The sequence below is a fragment of the Mus pahari genome, chromosome 3 (genome assembly GCF_900095145.1).
Source record: "Mus pahari chromosome 3, PAHARI_EIJ_v1.1, whole genome shotgun sequence".
In the NCBI taxonomy this organism is placed as follows: Eukaryota; Metazoa; Chordata; class Mammalia; order Rodentia; family Muridae; genus Mus; species Mus pahari.
In genome coordinates, this window is record NC_034592.1 from 24,096,986 (window position 1) to 24,113,790 (window position 16,805).

The following is a 16,805-nucleotide window of genomic DNA, read 5'->3' on the forward strand; positions in this document are numbered from 1 at the left end:
TCTATACACTAAATGTCTCAAATAGCCTAAAGGTCTACCATGCTGAATCTCTTTTGAAGCCACCATCAGCCTACACTTAGGCAAACATTTTACAGCTATCTGCAAAACCAGCTCTGCCTGCTCTCCACTTTCTGCAACCAACAAAAACACCAACTACAAAATTAATTATACGTGTTTGAGGAAATGATTTCCTAACTTCCTATAAAGCCTTATCTACAAATTTTTGGCACAATGTAAGAGTGGGAAGTTGTAAATAAGGAAACTGGAAGAATTGAGCTATATTTTGACCTTTATGAAGTTTCTTTTTATACTTTAACAATAACTTTTTAATTTTACATAAAGTATCAGAATCCACAACTTGAGTTTTTTCTTATAACTGGGGCTGCGTCCTATGAGACCCACAGTTCCTGAATGGGGCTAAGAGGCTGCCCCTTATCTAGTTTTTTGTCTTACCCAGTTCTTTAGGGAGCAGAATACCATCTTTATGGGACTTTGATTTACACTTTATCCTCCAAGGTTCTCTCCACCACAGCATGGGCAGAGACCTGGAGTAAGGCCCTTCTTGTTTCCCAAGGGATTTTTACAATCTTTCCTCAGGTGTCCCTGTTTTTTACAAACGAAACATGTAGCTTCATTCCCCTGAGAATGCTTTTCATTCTCATGGGTGTTCTTAAAATTGGCACTGAGTTTCTGTCTCTTCATTGCTACAGTGTAGGCCTTTTGAGCTACGACTAGTGAGACATCTAAACATGTTTTAATGTCAGACTGCCCCAGGGTAAAACTTGCTCCTCCTGCTCAAACTGATGAGCCTTTATCAGTCAGTCTGCAGCACCAAGACAAGACCCTATCCTTTCTTGAGAAATAAAGAAGAAAAAGAAAAAGAAAGAGATAAAAGTCTTAACTGTCCTGGAGTCCCTGTTCAGGTGTCAGGCAGGCAATAGAGTCAGAGACAAACCCATGCTCCAGTTGTTGGGAGACCCTCATGAAGACCAAACTACACATCTGCTACATACACAGATATACCTATGTTCAGTCCATGTATGCTCTTTGGTAGGGGATTCAGTCTCTGAGAGTCCCCAAGTGTTCAGGTTAGTTTACACTGTTAGTCTTGTGGTGTATCTATCCCCTCTGGGGCTCTTAATCCTTCCACCAACTCTTCATTAGAGTCTCGTGAACTTCATTCAACTTCATTCAGTGTTAGGTTGTGGGCTTTAGTCAAAAGCTGGATGGAGCCTTTCAAGAGTTCTTATGCCTCCACTGGAATACCTGCCTGGCCACAGGAGGTGACCACATTGGGCTCCAAATTCCCCACTGCTAAGATTCTCAGCTAGAGTCACACTTATAGACACCCTATTCAATCGCAGGTTTCTGGAATGCCTTCAATGTGCCTTACCTCTGCCCACCACCAATTTCCATTCACTCTCCTCTGCTCTCCCTACACCTGATCTCTGTCCCTCCTTCCACTCCCTATCCCATTTCCCACCCAGTGCTTTTCATCCATTCATGTTTAATGACTATTTGATTTCCCCTTCTAAATGAGATTGCAGCACTCTCCCTTGGGCCATCCTTCTTATTTAGCTTCCTTGGAGCTGTGCATTGTGGCATGGGTATCCTGTACTTTATGACTAATAACTACTTAGAAGTGAGTAAGTACATACTATGCATGTCCTTTTGGGTATGGGTTATTTTACTCAGGATGATGTTTTCTAATTCCATACATTTGCCTGCAAAATTAATGATGTCCTTGTCTTGTTTATTTTATTTATTTACAATCCAGGCATTTCCCCACTCCCCACTGTTGGGCATTTTATCTAAGGTCACTTCCATTGAGTCCTGACAGTCTTTAACCTCACTGGTCTCTGGTACTCTCTAGAGTGTCTCACCACCTCACACTTTCTGAGGCTGCACATTTCCATATATTCTGCTGGCCTTCTGGGCTTCTCTTCTGTCTCCCCATGCCTGATCCTGTTCACCTTTTCCCCTTCTGCTCTCCTCTCCAACCCAAGTCACTACCTCCTTCTGCCTTCCATGATTATTTTCCGTCCCCTTCTAAGTGGAATTGAAGTATACTCACTTGGCCTTTCTGCTTGTTAAACTTTTTAAATTCTGTGGGTTGTATTCTAGGTATTCTGTACTTTGGGACTAATACCAAATTAATAGTAAGTACACAAAGGGGTCTGGGTTACCTCACTCAGAATGATGTTTTCTAGTTCCATCCATTTGCCTGCAAAACTCATGATGTCCTCATTCTTAATAACTGAATCTGGGTATTACAAATAAGGCCACTATGAACATTATGGAGCATGTGTCCTTGTGGTATGATGGGGGATCTTTTGGGTATATGCCCAAGAGTGGTATAGCTGGGTCTTCAGGTAGGTCTATTTCCAATTCTCTGAGGAACTTCCAGATTGATATAGAGAGTGGTTGTACCAGTTTGCAATCCCATCAGCAATGGAGGAGTGTTTCTCTTTCTCCACATCTTTGCCAACATGTGCTGTCACCTGAGATTTTGATCTTAGCCATTCTGATTGGTGTAAGGTGGAATCTCTGGGTCCTTTTAATTTGGATTTCCCGGATAATCAAGGACTTTGAACATTTATGTAAGGGCTTCTCATCAATTTAAAATTACTCTGTTGTAAATTCGTGGTTTAGCTCTGTAATCCATTTTTAAATTGGGTTATTTGGTGATTTAGAGGTTCTTGACTGAATTATATATTTTGGATATTAGCCCTCTAACAAATGTGTGGTTGGTGAAGATATTTTCCATATCTGTAGGTTGCCAATTTGTCTTATTGACCATGTCATTTGCCTTATAGAAGCTTTCCAGTTTCATAAGGTCCAATTTATCAATTCTTGATCTTAGAGCATGAGCTATCAGAGTTCTGTTTAGGAAATTTCCCCCTGTGCCAATTAGATCAACAGTCTTTCCTACTTTCTCTTCTATTAGATTCAATGTATCTGGTTTCATGTTGAGGTCCTTGTTCTACTTGGACTTGGGCTTTGTGCAAGGTGACAAATATGGGTTTATTTTCATTTTTCTACAGACAGCTAGTTACACCAGCACTATTTATTAAAGAAGCTTTTTTTTCCATTGTATATTTTTGGCTTCTTTATCTAAGATTGTCTGTAAGTGTATGATTTCATTTCTGGGTCTTCATTTCTATTCCACTGATCAATGTGTCTGTCTCTGTACCAATACAATGCAGTTTTCATCACTACTGCTCTGTAGTATATCTTGAGATCAGGGATGATAATTCCCCCAGCTGTTCTTTTGTTGTTAAGAATTGTTTCACTATTAGGGGATTTTTGCCTTCGCAGATGAATTTGAGAATTGCTTTTTCCATGTCTTCATGTGTTTGGATTTTGATGGGGATTTCATTGAATCTGTAATTTGCCATTGGAAGGATGTCCATTTTTACTATGTTAATTCTGCCAATCCATGAGCATGGGTTTTCTGAGATCTTTTTTGATTTCTTTCTTGAGAAACTTGAAGTTATTGTCATACAGATCTTCAACTTGTTTGGTTAGAGGTACCCCATGATATTTTATATTATTTGTGGCTATTGTGAAGGGAGTTGTTTCCCTAATTTTTTCCTCAGCCTGTCTACCCTTTGTATAAAGGAAGGGTACTGGTTTATTTGAGTTAATTTTATATCCAGGCTCTTTGCTGAAGTTCTTTATCCACTGGAGTTCTCTAGTAGAATTTCTGGGGTAAATGTATACTATCTTATCATCTGCTAATAGTGATACCTTTATTTCTGCTTTGCCAATTTGTACCCACTTAATCTTCTTTTGTTGTCTTATTGTTCTAGCTAGCACTTTGAGTTTTATATAGAATAGATATAAGGAGAGTAGGCATCCTTGTTTTGTCCCCAATTTTAGTGGGATTGCTTCAAGCATCTCTCCATTTAATTTGCTATTAGCTGTTAGTTTGTTGTAAATGCTTTTATTGTGCTGAGGTATGAGCTTTGAATTCCTGATCTCTCAAATACTTTTAACATGAAGGGGTGTTGTATTTTGTCAAATGATTTTTTTGCATCTAAGGAGGTGTTCATGTGTTTATTTTCTTTGAGTTTGTTAATATAGTGAGTTACATTAATGGATTTTTGAATATTGAGCCAATCTTCCATCCCTGTGATATCTACTTGATCTTGGTGAATGATGGTTTTGATGTGTTTTTGGTTTTGGTGTGCAAGAATTTTATTAAATATTTTTGCATCAATATTCATAAGCAAGATTTATCTGAAGTTCTCTTTTTTGGCAGGGTCTTTTTGTGGTTTAGGTATTAGAGTAATTGTGGCTTCATATAATGAACTAGGTAGTGTTTGTTCTGTTTATATCTTACAGAATAGTTTGAGGAATATTAGTATCAGGTCTTCTTTGACAGTGTGGTATAATTCTTCACTAAATCCATCTGGTCTTTGTTTGGGAGGTTTTTTAATGACTTCTATTTTCTTATGTGGTATGGGCCTGTTTATATAGTCTAGTTGCTCTTTATTTGTCCCACACTATCGTCTCTCCAGCAAGAACTCACGCGGACAACAGGATCCTTCTGCAGCACAGCATTTATTACATCTTGAAGAGGAAGACCACGAGGTCCCACGAGCGACTCCCTATATAGTCCCCAAGGCTGCGTGTCCACATCTAATTGGTTGGTTACTCATGATCTCACTGTTATGCCCCAGGGCGGGCAAAGACTTGGCGTGAAACCAATTTGACCTGCGCACATTGGTTGCTTACCCAAAATACATGGGCGGTGGCCAGTGGTAGCCAGTGCCATCTTGTAATGGCGTTATGTGGCTTCCCACATTGATTTAACTTTGGTATGTGGTATCTGTCTAGAAAACCATTCATTTCATCTAGTTCTTCCTGTTTTTTTTTTTCTTTTTTTGTTGGTTTTTTTTTTAAGTATAAGTTTTTCAAGTAGGATCTGATAATGTTTTTTTAATTTCCTCCATTTCTGTTGTTATGGCTCCCTTTTCATTTCTGATATTGTTAATTTGGATACTGCATCTGGGCCCTTTAGTTAGTTTGGCTAGGGGTTTATGTATCTTGTAGATTCTCTCAAAGAACCAGATTTTGGCTCTGTTCTTATCAAATGTTCTGAGTACAGCAGATCTGGGATGCCTCAGGATATGGTGCCTTCAGGGGAACAGACTAGCAGCAGTCTGTCCCAGCAGAAAGGTGTGCTGTTCTTTCAAACTTTTCTTAGATGGGGATATAGCTCAGTCATGGAGTACTTTCCTGGCTAATACAAACATCAGAGTTAAAATCTCTAGCAGTGAAAGGGGGGAAAAGACTTAATTATAAAAGATAATATAAATTTTACTTTGTTGAGAAATTTCCTGTTATGCTGAATAAAACATTTATGCATAAATATATTTGATAACATGCACTATAAATATAAATATATAATTAATATATATTAAACTCCTCTTATTCTTGTGTGACTTTTAGACATTAAAAACAATGGAAGTTCATTTTTACCAGTGTCTAGTTTAGAGATTTTTTTCTTCCCATTGGCTGTCCCTCTCTAAAGGAAATGCTTGAAAATGGAGAAAGAAATCATGATATGACAACAGATTACCTCTGATTTCCTCACTTTTCTACAGTCTGACTCTAGTTGGAAGTCCAATTTAATGGCATAGACCCGATCAAGGAAGATGTGAAAAAGCAATTGGCAGAATGCTTCTTTGATAGATACTTCATTAAAGATAACTTTATTATTATTATTATTATTATTATTATTATATTTTCTTCATTTACATTTCAAATGCTATCCCAAAAGTCCTCTATACGCTCCCCCGACACTGCTCTCCAACCCACACACTCCTGCTTCCTGGCCCTGGCATTCCCCTGTACTAGGGCATATAATCTTCACAAGACCAAGGGCCTTTCCTCCCATTGATGACCTACCTGAGACTTATTGGTAGTTAAGCTGGTTAAGGAAATCTGCGAGTATAACTCCAGTAGAGTATTTGTGACTATATCTGAGATCCTAGATGTAGTCCTCAGTACCATCTAAGCTCAAATGAAAATAAAAAATAATAAATGAGTCTCTTCTCTGCACTACTTGTTTATCAGGGATATTTAACCTCTTATAATGTATCTTCATAGTCCTGTGATATGTCCCAAGCAGTTTTCCTTACTGTGGCTATGTCCCTCAAAAGTTCCCAATTTTGAAGTGCTAGATTCAATGTCACCCCCTCATGCTTTTTCCTGAAACTTGTTGGACTTCCAAAAAGTCTTTGTTGACAAACATTTTATGTTCTCTGGGCATCCTCATTCATACCCTCCTTGTGCTCTACAAGTGTGTTTTTACATTTTATTAGTCTTAATGGAAAGTAAAAGTGATGCTTGAACACAGCTCCATCATACTCTCTGCTACCCTCTTGCCATCTCTTTTTTTGCCATTGCTTTTACATAAAATAAAAAGAAGCACATCAAGCTGTTTAATTGTTTCTTTTGAAGCCTTTGTTATAAAGGAGTTATTTTTCCTCCTTTATAAGGAGGAAAGCAACTCCTTCCCTGTTGGGAGGAGTTAGGGTTCATAGTACAGCCTTTTTCTAGAGAAATCAGCTCACAAGACCATTTTTTTCTCCAAATCTCAAGTATTTTCATATGTCTGTTACACTGAGTAGTCTAGACTTCGATAATGGATCACCTGGCATTTATCATAAATATCGTGAATATAATTTGAATATTACAATCTTGAGTCATGTTGGTTTTTAGGTCAATCTGTTCTTATGATGCTCCAGTCTGATCAGGACCAGAAAATGGAAATTAGTGTGTCTGAAATTTTCCTATTTAATATGCAAATAAAATACAAATTCCTGAAAATGCTTTTGCATCCTCTTCCACCAGAATGTGTTAATAATTCCTCTTTGGATTTGTATAGAATTCCATATAACTGTTATAGGCCTTGCTCCAAAGAATTGCTTTGGAATATCAAGGTTCAAGCTTTCCTTTTACTAACTTCATGGTCATAAGGTATTTGCTGCCTCTCTGAATGCAAGATTTCCTAAACAACCACTAAACATTGTTGTCTGGATAAAATTCGATGATTTTATTGCATATTAAACTGCTAGAGAAACCCAAGAAAAACTGAGGTGGCATTTGCCACTAAATATCTTCATATGTATGTGAAGAAGTGTTGACAGTATTCCCAAGAAAAAGAAAGATGTGCATTAATTATTATGTAATTGGAATTAAAATTCTTGGAAGGTTGTAGAAAATTTCAATGTTATTAGGTATCTGGGCACTTATGTGCAAAGGGAGCTATATTTCATAAAATTGAAAGAATTTCAAGTAATTATAGAAAATCCAGGTACACATTATAATAAATTTAAAATTAGAGGAATAACTAATCACAACAGCTCCCATTTAATGATACCAGTCCCAATACTTCCCAATCCCAATATCCAATAAACTAATATAACAAAATCAGAAAATATTCTGTTTTACTCATAGGTACATAAATAATGTCAGCAAAGCATTTTGAGGGAGTGCAGTAGAAGAAAAACTAGTGAGATATAGTTTTATTCATCTGAATTTATATTATTGAGGACAAAACATAATACAGAATAGAAAAATTATCAGTTAGAAAACTCTGTCTTCTTACTCAAAATTTTTCTTAAAGCCCCTTTCATGTCTTTATTTCTCAGGCTGTAAATGAAAGGGTTCAGCATGGGAGTGATCACTGTGTACATTACTGAAGCAACTATGTTGTTGTTGATTTTACTGTTGGATGGGGGCAGAAAATAGAGACCAATAATTGACCCATAATAGAGAGCAACCACTGAGAGATGGGACCCACAAGTGGACAAGGCTTTACAGATACCCTTGGTTGTAGGAACCTGGAGGATGGTGAACCCAATACGGCCATAAGAGATGAGGATGCATAGAAATGGAAGCATAATGGCGGCCAAACCTGCTGTGAAGATTACCAATTGGTTGAGTGATGTGTCAGAACAGGACAACTTGAGCAGGGCACCCAGGTCACAGAAGAAGTGTGGGACAGTGTGGTCAGCACAGAAGGAAAGCTGATCTAGGAGGAGAGTGTGCAAAAGAGCACAAGCTGAAGCTATAATCCAGGACACAGCTACTAGAATGGCACAACGGCTCTGACTCATGATGGTAATGTAATGGAGAGGGTGACAGATGGCCATATACCTGTCATAGGCCATTGAGGTGATAAGAAAACTGTCTAAGTCAGCTAAGAATATGAAGAAGTATGTCTGTGAAATACACCCCTCATAGGTAATGGGTATGGGCTGATTCTGTACTTTTGTTAACATCTTTGGGACAGTGACAGATGAAAAGGAAATGTCTGTGAAGGCCAAGTGGCTGAGGAAGAAGTACATGGGGGTGTGGAGGTGAGAGTCCAGCCTGATGAGCAGGATGATGATCAGGTTCCCCAGTACTGTAATAAGGTATATGGCCAGGAACAGAGAAAAGAAGATGCCCCCCTGCTCTGGTCTGATTGGCAGCCCCAGGAGAAGGAACTCAGAAACACTGCTATGGTTCTTGAGTCTCATACTTGTGTAGCAGCTGGGTACACTTACTGCTGGGAGAGGCTGAAGAAATAAAGATTGTGACATATGATAAAGATGTTTTTTATACCTAGGGAATACCTTCCTTTACATGCTTTTCTTTTATGTTTTCCATGTTTTGCTGCAAATATTGTGGAGGATAAAAATGTAGATTTAGGTATAAAGCCACGTTCTTTCTCAGTCTGATCCCAGTCTCTGTAAACAAAAACAGTTACAGTCAACATTTACTAAGTGTTTTCTTTATATACAATTGTAACCTTATGTGTGCACTAACACATTCAAGACTTATAAATAGATGACCTACATATACACTGTTACCATTTCTACTATGCAAAAGATATGGTTAAAGAAAAATAGTCTTAGTATGACATAGAGAAGAGGGGTTGTGAATCCATGAGTTTTGACTCCAACTTTGCTCTCCTGAAGGAAAAAAAAATCTGGTATCGAAAATCGAATTACCCTCTATAAGTCTACTTGTAATGGTTTTCTTACTTCTGTAAGTCCTGTGTTTCTGTGCGTATAATTAGTAATTAGTTGGTCAATAGATTTGGTCCAAAATGTAAGACAGACAATGCATGCATAGTATCAACTGGTTGATAAGACAGCTGTCACATCCAAGTAGAATCACTATCATAGCTTCAGTAAAATGCTTATATCACACTTAGTTCAGCAGTTAAGCTTGCCTTTCCTTACAATATCTTCTCTCCCAAATGCAAAGAACCACAATAAAATAATCCATAAGAAAATTTTAAAACAAATTTTAATACTTTAGTATCTCTAAAATAATGGAGATTTGTTTTCTAACATATATAAATATATAAACCTATGCTTTTAAAGAAGAAAATGGTTTATGACAGTGTATAAAAGAACATTATTACACTATGGTTATTATAAGAAACAAACAAAGGTAATTACAAAGGTAAACCAAGAAAGCAGTGGAGGGGAAGAGGAAGCCTAAGCCCAGACAGGCTTATAATAAAGAATCTGCAATGGATAAAAATGGTGTTATAGGTCAATGTGGAGATAAAGAATGGACTCCTCTATAAGTCGATCTGAGGCAAGTTTCTATCCACCTAGCATATAAATGGTATTTTTTACATCACACCATATAAAAGTCCTCTATAGGTTAAAATATTAAATAGAAAAGCAACATTTCAGAGGTCTAGAGGCCCTGCCATTACTTTGTCAACTGGATTCAAAAGTAGCCTGGTTCCCTATGTTATGACCAAATGAAAAGAAGAGTTTATTTATGAACCAACATAGTCCAGTCAATTTGTGACAAAGAATAAGTCCCAATGATGTCAGTAACCAACCGGATCTATATGCCATTTGGAAGCAGAGTCAGAGTATATGTAAACACTCCTAATTAGTCTCCCAGAAACATGTGAGTGACATAGTCTGTCACTTTGTCCTAAAATCTAAAGATGTTCTGCACAGATTCTCACATCTAGAACCAAAATCTGGCTGCAGAATCTTAACTAATTGTAGAAAACAAGTAATGCAGCATTCTTTCTTTTTCTTTCAATTCTTCAGAGGAGTCTGTTTACTGCCTGAAAGAAACATGCAAAATCATCCCCTGTGTAGTGTAATTTCCATTGCACTCTTGAGACTTCCATATCCCAGTCCCAAACACCATCTTCAGTAGGATGTTGTTATGCAAAATTCTTTTAGCAACATAAAAAAGATTTTAAAACTCCAAGTAAAGATTAAGTTTAAAGAAAATATTCCTCAGAGAGAAGCAGGTTTAATAACCACATTGATTCTGAGATGGAATAGATGAGAATGGGAGTGGGTAACATGGATGGAAGAAAAATGGAACTGTTTTTCCCAATGTAAGAGAGTGGAGAGGAAAGCAGAGATTACAAGCAGAAAGAAAGCAGAGGCTACAGACAGTGAGGACAAATTTACCATCTTCGTTTGGCTCCGATGATTGCCACAGAATTGAGTTGTAGAGCTGCTGTACTGATGATAAACTATAACTAACACTTTACACTAATTTCTATTAAAGTCCTATTCACTTGTTCAAAAGCCTTCAGCAACCATATCCACAAGTAAGATCATAACTGCCACCTGATAACACTAAAGAATTCCAGGAAATGTTCAGAGAATTTAGGATTCAGCAACAAATCTGTGATTTCAAGAATTATGCCTTGATGGTGATATTAATAATTCTAATAAATTAGGTTAGCAACCATTCATTAATTGTATTCTGTTGCTTAGTATAGACCAGCTTCTATGACATACAGTTTCCATCATAGCTTAACATGACTACAAAAAATATGTGAGAACCAGAGAGTTAGCTCAGCGGGTAAAACCACTGGGGCTACTCTTCCAGAGGACCTGGATTTTAATCCTAGCAGCCACATGAATATTCACAGCTGTCTGTAACCCTACTTTCATTGCCTCCAACACCATTGGTTAGACTCTTTAGGCACAAGGTAGGCAAATGGTACATAAATATGCATGTAGGCAAAGCATTTAAATTTAAAATACACAGTTTTAGCCTAACCAAATGAAAAATAAGGCTAAGAGACTGACTGAATGGCATTTAATCCAAAACTTGTTTAATTAAAAAAAATCCATGTTCCCCAACCATTATGCTTGATCCCTTCTATAACAGCATACACTGATAGAATAGAGACTTCTTTTTAATAAGGCCATTGGATGCATTTTATAAATCTTTAATGAGACCATTGAGGTAATCAGAGAGTTTAAGATGTCTACTACTTGACTTATAAATTTTGATGACTGATAGATGAAATTTCCTGGTATCCAGACCAAAGGAGATAAAATTCTGGTCAATCAAAAAACATTTCTATTAACTTTTTATTTTTATGTATACATCTGTTTGTATGTATGTCACATAGTCACGGTGCCTATGAGAATCAGAAGAGGGTGCTTGGTCCTCTGGAGCTGGAATTACAGATAGCTGTGAGCCACCTCATGTGGGTACTGCAAGCCAAATTCAAGTCATCTGGAAAATTATCAAGAGCACTTAACTCCTGAATCAACCCTACAACCTCATGGCAAGTTTTCTTAATGAGCTCTCTAGTTTCTATCAATAAGTTTAAGACAAATATAAATTCACTGGAAGTAATATGTAGTCACTAAAGTAAATATGTGAAAAGTTATGGTAAAAATATGTCACAAAAATTATATATCAATGTTTTAACTATGCAAAAATGCAGATTATTAATTATTGATGTTCTTAAAACTGGAATGCTGATCAAATATTTAATAACAAGTGAAAATGATGAAATGTTATGACAGAAAAATATGAACTTCAAAGAATCATTATGATTACTGAGGTTACTTGAGATTCAGAACATTCTTCTTATTTGAATATATTAATCATATACAATATTTTATAACTGATCATTAACACACCAACATCTATTTTAAATTTAAATTTAACTGGAATTACTGATGATTATGATCTGAAACACTGATCTATCTTTTTAACCCAAACTTCTTCCACAGGTCTTTTTGACCAACTATAGATCTCTCTTCTCTCTCTCTCTCTCTCTCTCTCTCTCTCTCTCTCTCTCTCTCTCTCTCACACACACACACACACACACACACACACACACACACACACACACACATTGTAATGTCTTTGGGTAGAACCTTATAAATATTGCCCTTACCAAGCTCAGTGACAGATAATCAAATGTTGCCAGTTCCATGATTTTTTATGTTCTTCAAAAGACTTAGAGCCAGAGTGGAAAGAGAATTCATAATATTATGCCTAACATGAGGAAGAGGCACACTCTCTTTTTACCAGCTCCAAGCCAGTAACAGTATTCCTCTTTTACAGTCAGTTTGTGAACCCAGGAGAACACTGACACGGTTTCTGGTGAGAGACAATTAGGAAGCAATCACTGTGTTCTTTTTAATATTCCCCATGGACATGAACATTTTCTAGATACAAAGAAAGCCAACCTCTTTGGGAATATAGATAAGTATTTAATCATTTACAGATTAATTTACTTATTAAATTTTTGTAACTATTTGCTTATTTATCCATACCCAACATAACAATTCTTGAGGTCAATATTTGTCCAGATTTTACTGAGCTTGAGAATGGTTCATAAAACTCTCAAGTAAGTTTTCAAATCTAGACACATCAACTTCAGAGTGAAAGGGTAGATACTTTTATAACACAGTAACTTCCCTTTAACCTTGGGCTCTATAGCACGAGAGATCATCCTTCCTTCCTTCAATCTGGAACTGGGAGAAGAGCTGCTACTAGTTGGCAGTTGGTCACAAACACTTGCTAAAAGACAGAAAGTTTTCTTACTAGAGAAACATTTGAATAAATGTAAACACATTTCTCTCTTTTTTGCCTTCAATTGTTAACATATTTTAAATATGCATATATTTTATTCTTAGGAATGAATATATGTGTGCATATTGAGAACTACATGCTTAATTTTTCTCCATAATTTATATTTTATTCATAGATTATCCCAATCACAGCTCCCCTCCCTCTTCTCCTCCCAGCCCCACCCTTGCTAATCCCTTCCCCCATTGCCCTATTCACTTCTCAGAGAAGTAGAAGCCCCACTTGGGTATCACTGAACCCTGGAACATCTAGTCCTAGCAGGACTAAGCACTTGCTGTCCCACTGAGGTCCAACCAAGCAGTCTAGGTAGGGGATCCAACGGCCCACAACAGAGTCAGATACATCCCCAGCTCCAATTATTAGGAGACCCACATGAAAATCAAGCTGTACATCTGCTACAAAGGTATGGGGCTTAGGTTAAGACTCTGAAGACTCTTTGGTTGGTAGTGGTTCAGTCCCTGTGAGCCCTCATGGGGCCAGGTTAGTTGACTATGTGGGTCTTCTTATGGTGTCCTTGACTACTCTAGCTGGCTCTTCCACAAGACTCCCTCAACTCTGCCTGATGTTTGTCTATGGGTCTCTGCATCTGTTTCCATCTGCTAATGGATGAACCATCTAGGAAATACTTATGCAAGATTCCTGTCTGCAAGCATAGGACAGTATCATTAATAGTGTCAGGTTTTGTCTCTCTCTCATAGGATGGGTCTTTAAGTTGGTCCAGACATTGGTTGAATATTTCCTCAGACCCTGTTCCATCCTTAGTCATACATATCTTATAGGAAAGACAAATTTGGAGACTTTGAGTAGGTGAGGTTCATATTCCCCTCCTTCCATTTGAAGACCTACCTGGCTACAGGAGGTGGCCACTTCAGTCTCTTTATCCCATGCTGGTAGGAATCTCAGCTAGGGTCAACCGTATAGATACCACATGACCAGGTGGCTCATAAACATTTGTAACATGAACATAGTTGAGCAAGTGTCCCTGTGATAGAGTAAGGAATATTTTGGGTATATTCCCAGGAATGTTATAGCTGGATCCCGGGGTAGAAATATTCCCCATTGTCTGAAAAACTGCCAATCTGATTTCCAAAATGGTTGTATAAGTTTGCACTCTCACCACACATGGGGCAGTGTTCACCTTGCTCCATATACTTGTCAGCTGTCACTTGAGTTTTTTAACTTAGCCATTCTGATGAGGGTAAGATGGTATCTCAGAGTGGTTTTGAATTGCATGTCCCTGATGTCTGAGAACATTGAACATTTCTTTAAGTGTTTCATTTCCATTTCCAGGTTCCACTGTTGAGAATTCTCAGTTTAGCTCTATACCTCAATTTTGTCTTTCTTTCTTTCTTTCTTTCTTTCTTTCTTTCTTTCTTTCTTTCTTTCTTTCTTTCTTTCTTTCTTTCTTTTCTTCTTTCTTTTTTCTTCCTTCCTTTCTTCTTTCTTTCTTTCTTTCTTTCTATCTATCTATCTATCTTTCTTTCTCTCTCTTTCATTCTTCACTTTATATCTTGATTGCTAACCTCCATCCTGTTCCCCCCATGCAAATATTTCCCCCTTAACTTCTCCTCTGAGAAGGGAAGTGACCTGGGTTTCAACCCCCCCCCTTAGTAAATCAAGTCACTGGAAAATAGGCACATCCTCTCCCACTGAGGCCAAACAAGGTGGCCTAGTTAGGGGAACAGTATCCACAGGCATGCAACACAGTCAATGACTTCCCCCACTCCATGTTGGATACCTACATGAAGACCAAGCTGCACATCTGATATATATTGTGCAGGGGGTATAGGCCCAACCCATGTATGCTCTTTAGTTGGTGGTTCAGTCTGTAGGAGTCCCCAAGGGTCCAGGTTAGTTGACTTCATTGGTCTTACTATGGTATCTGTGTCCTCTTTGGGTCTCTTCAATACTTCTCCCAACTTTACCTGAAGACACCCAGAGTTCCAGCTAATGTTTGAGTGTAGGCATCTGCATTTCTTTTCATTGGCTGATGGGTAGAGCCTCCCAGAGGACAGTTATGCTAGGCTCCTGTCTGTAAGCAGTGTATCATTAATAAATAGTGTCATGGATTGGTTCTTGCACATGGGTTGTGTGTCAATTTGGGAGGGTTATTGGCTGGCCATTCCCTCTGTCTCTCCCTCTCATAATCCTTGCATATATTGTAGGCAGGACATATTTGGACCAAAGGTTTTGTGGGCAGGTGGTTGCCTTTATACCTCTACTGAGTCTCCTACTTCAGAATCCACATCCCACACTGCTAGGATTCTTGGCTAGTGTTGACACCCTGAGTCCTCCCCTGTTTCCAGGAATATGTGAGCTATCTGTTGTTGTTGGAGTTTTTTATGTGAAAGTTCACCTTCAATCTATGGTAATCTGATAAGATACAAGGATTTATTTCAGTTTTCTTATATCTGTTAAGCCTTGATTTGTGACCAACTGTGTGGTCAGTTTGGGAGAAGGTTACATGAGGTGCTGAGAAGAATATATTTTCTTTTATGTTTGGCTGAAAAGTTCTGTGGATATTTGTTAGATTTATTTGGTTCATAATGTCTGTTACTTTAATTATTTCTCTGTTTACTTTCTGTCTCAATGACTAGCCCATTAGTGAGAGTGGGGTTTTGAAGTCACTTTCTGATTGTTAATATATGGGGTTCAGTGTAAGGTTTAAGATTTAGCAATGTTTCCATTATGAATGTGGGTGCATGTATGTCAAATTGGTGAATTTTTTTCATTCTTCCCCACCTGTTTTGATTAACTTTGGTTGAAAATCAATTTTATTATATATTAGAATAGCTACTCCAGCTTGATTTTTGGGTTTGTTTGATTGAAAACCTTTTTTCCAGTTCTTCTCTATGAGGTAATATTTATCTTCGTTGCTGAGGTGTGTGTTTGATTCCTTTGGTTTGTTTGTTTATTTTTCTTTTTTATGCCACACAATGATGGATCCTATTTTTGCACTTATTGTGTTAGCCTATGTCTTTTTACTGGTGAATTGAGTTCATTGATGTTCAGAGATATTAATGACCAATGATTATTAATTCCTGTTATTTTGATGGTGGTTGTGGTGGTTTAAATATGCTTTGCTCATGCAGTAGCATATTTGGAGATACAGCCTTGGAGTAGGTGTGCCTTTGTTGGAGGAAGTATGTGACTGTGGACATGGGCTTTAAAACCCTCATCCTAGCTTCTTGGAAGCCAGTCTTCTCCCAGTGACCTTCAGATGAAGATGCAGAGCTCTCAGTTCCTCCAGTCCCATGTCTGCCTGGGTGATTCCATGCTCCTGTCTTTGTGATAGTGGATTGAATCTCTGAACCTGTAAGACAGCCCCAATTAAATATTGTCCTCATAAGAGTTGTCTTGGTCACTGTGCCTGTTCACAGCAGCAAAACCCTAAGACATTAGTGTTAGCTTGTGTGTGTTTATGTCTCTGTGTGTGTGCACATGCATAGTCCCCTCATTTTATTTTCACTGGTGTAGAATTATTTATTCCCTGTGTTTTCTTTGTATAGGTAACCTCCTTGGTTTGGAGTTTTCCTTCAAGTGTTCTGTTATGCTGGATTTTTTTATAGATATTGTTAAGTATGGTATTATCTTAGAATATCTTGTTTTCTCCATATATGGTGATTGAGAATTTTTCTGAGTATAGTAGGCTTGGTTGACATCTGTGGTTTCCTAGAAGTTGTAAGGCAGAATCTATTTAGGGTTTTCTAGGTTTTGCAGTCTCTGTTGAGAGGTCAGGTATAATTCTGATAGGTCTGTCTTTGTTCCTTGCATCTTTTAATAGTCTTTCTTTGTTCTGCAGATTTTGTGTTATGATTATGTCACAGAAGGATTTTCTTTTCTGGTCCAATCTAATTGGTGTTCTGTAAGCTTCTTTTATATTTATAGGCAACTCTTCCTTTAGTTTG

General features: G+C 37.7%; 1 protein-coding gene across 1 annotated transcript; it reads right to left on the reverse strand.

Annotated features, from left to right (window-relative positions):
• Positions 1 to 7,595: 7,595 nt before the first annotated feature.
• LOC110318997 (olfactory receptor 3) lies at positions 7,596 to 8,537 on the reverse strand. The gene has a single exon (XM_021194369.1). It carries the CDS (start codon positions 8,535 to 8,537, stop codon positions 7,596 to 7,598), a length of 942 nt encoding a protein of 313 aa, XP_021050028.1.
• Between the last annotated feature and the right edge of the window lie 8,268 nt (positions 8,538 to 16,805).

Excerpts from the sequence above, each read along its gene's own strand:
- LOC110318997 (XM_021194369.1), bottom strand. The coding sequence starts at position 8,537 with ATGAGACTCAAGAACCATAGCAGTGTTTCTGAGTTCCTTCTCCTGGGG.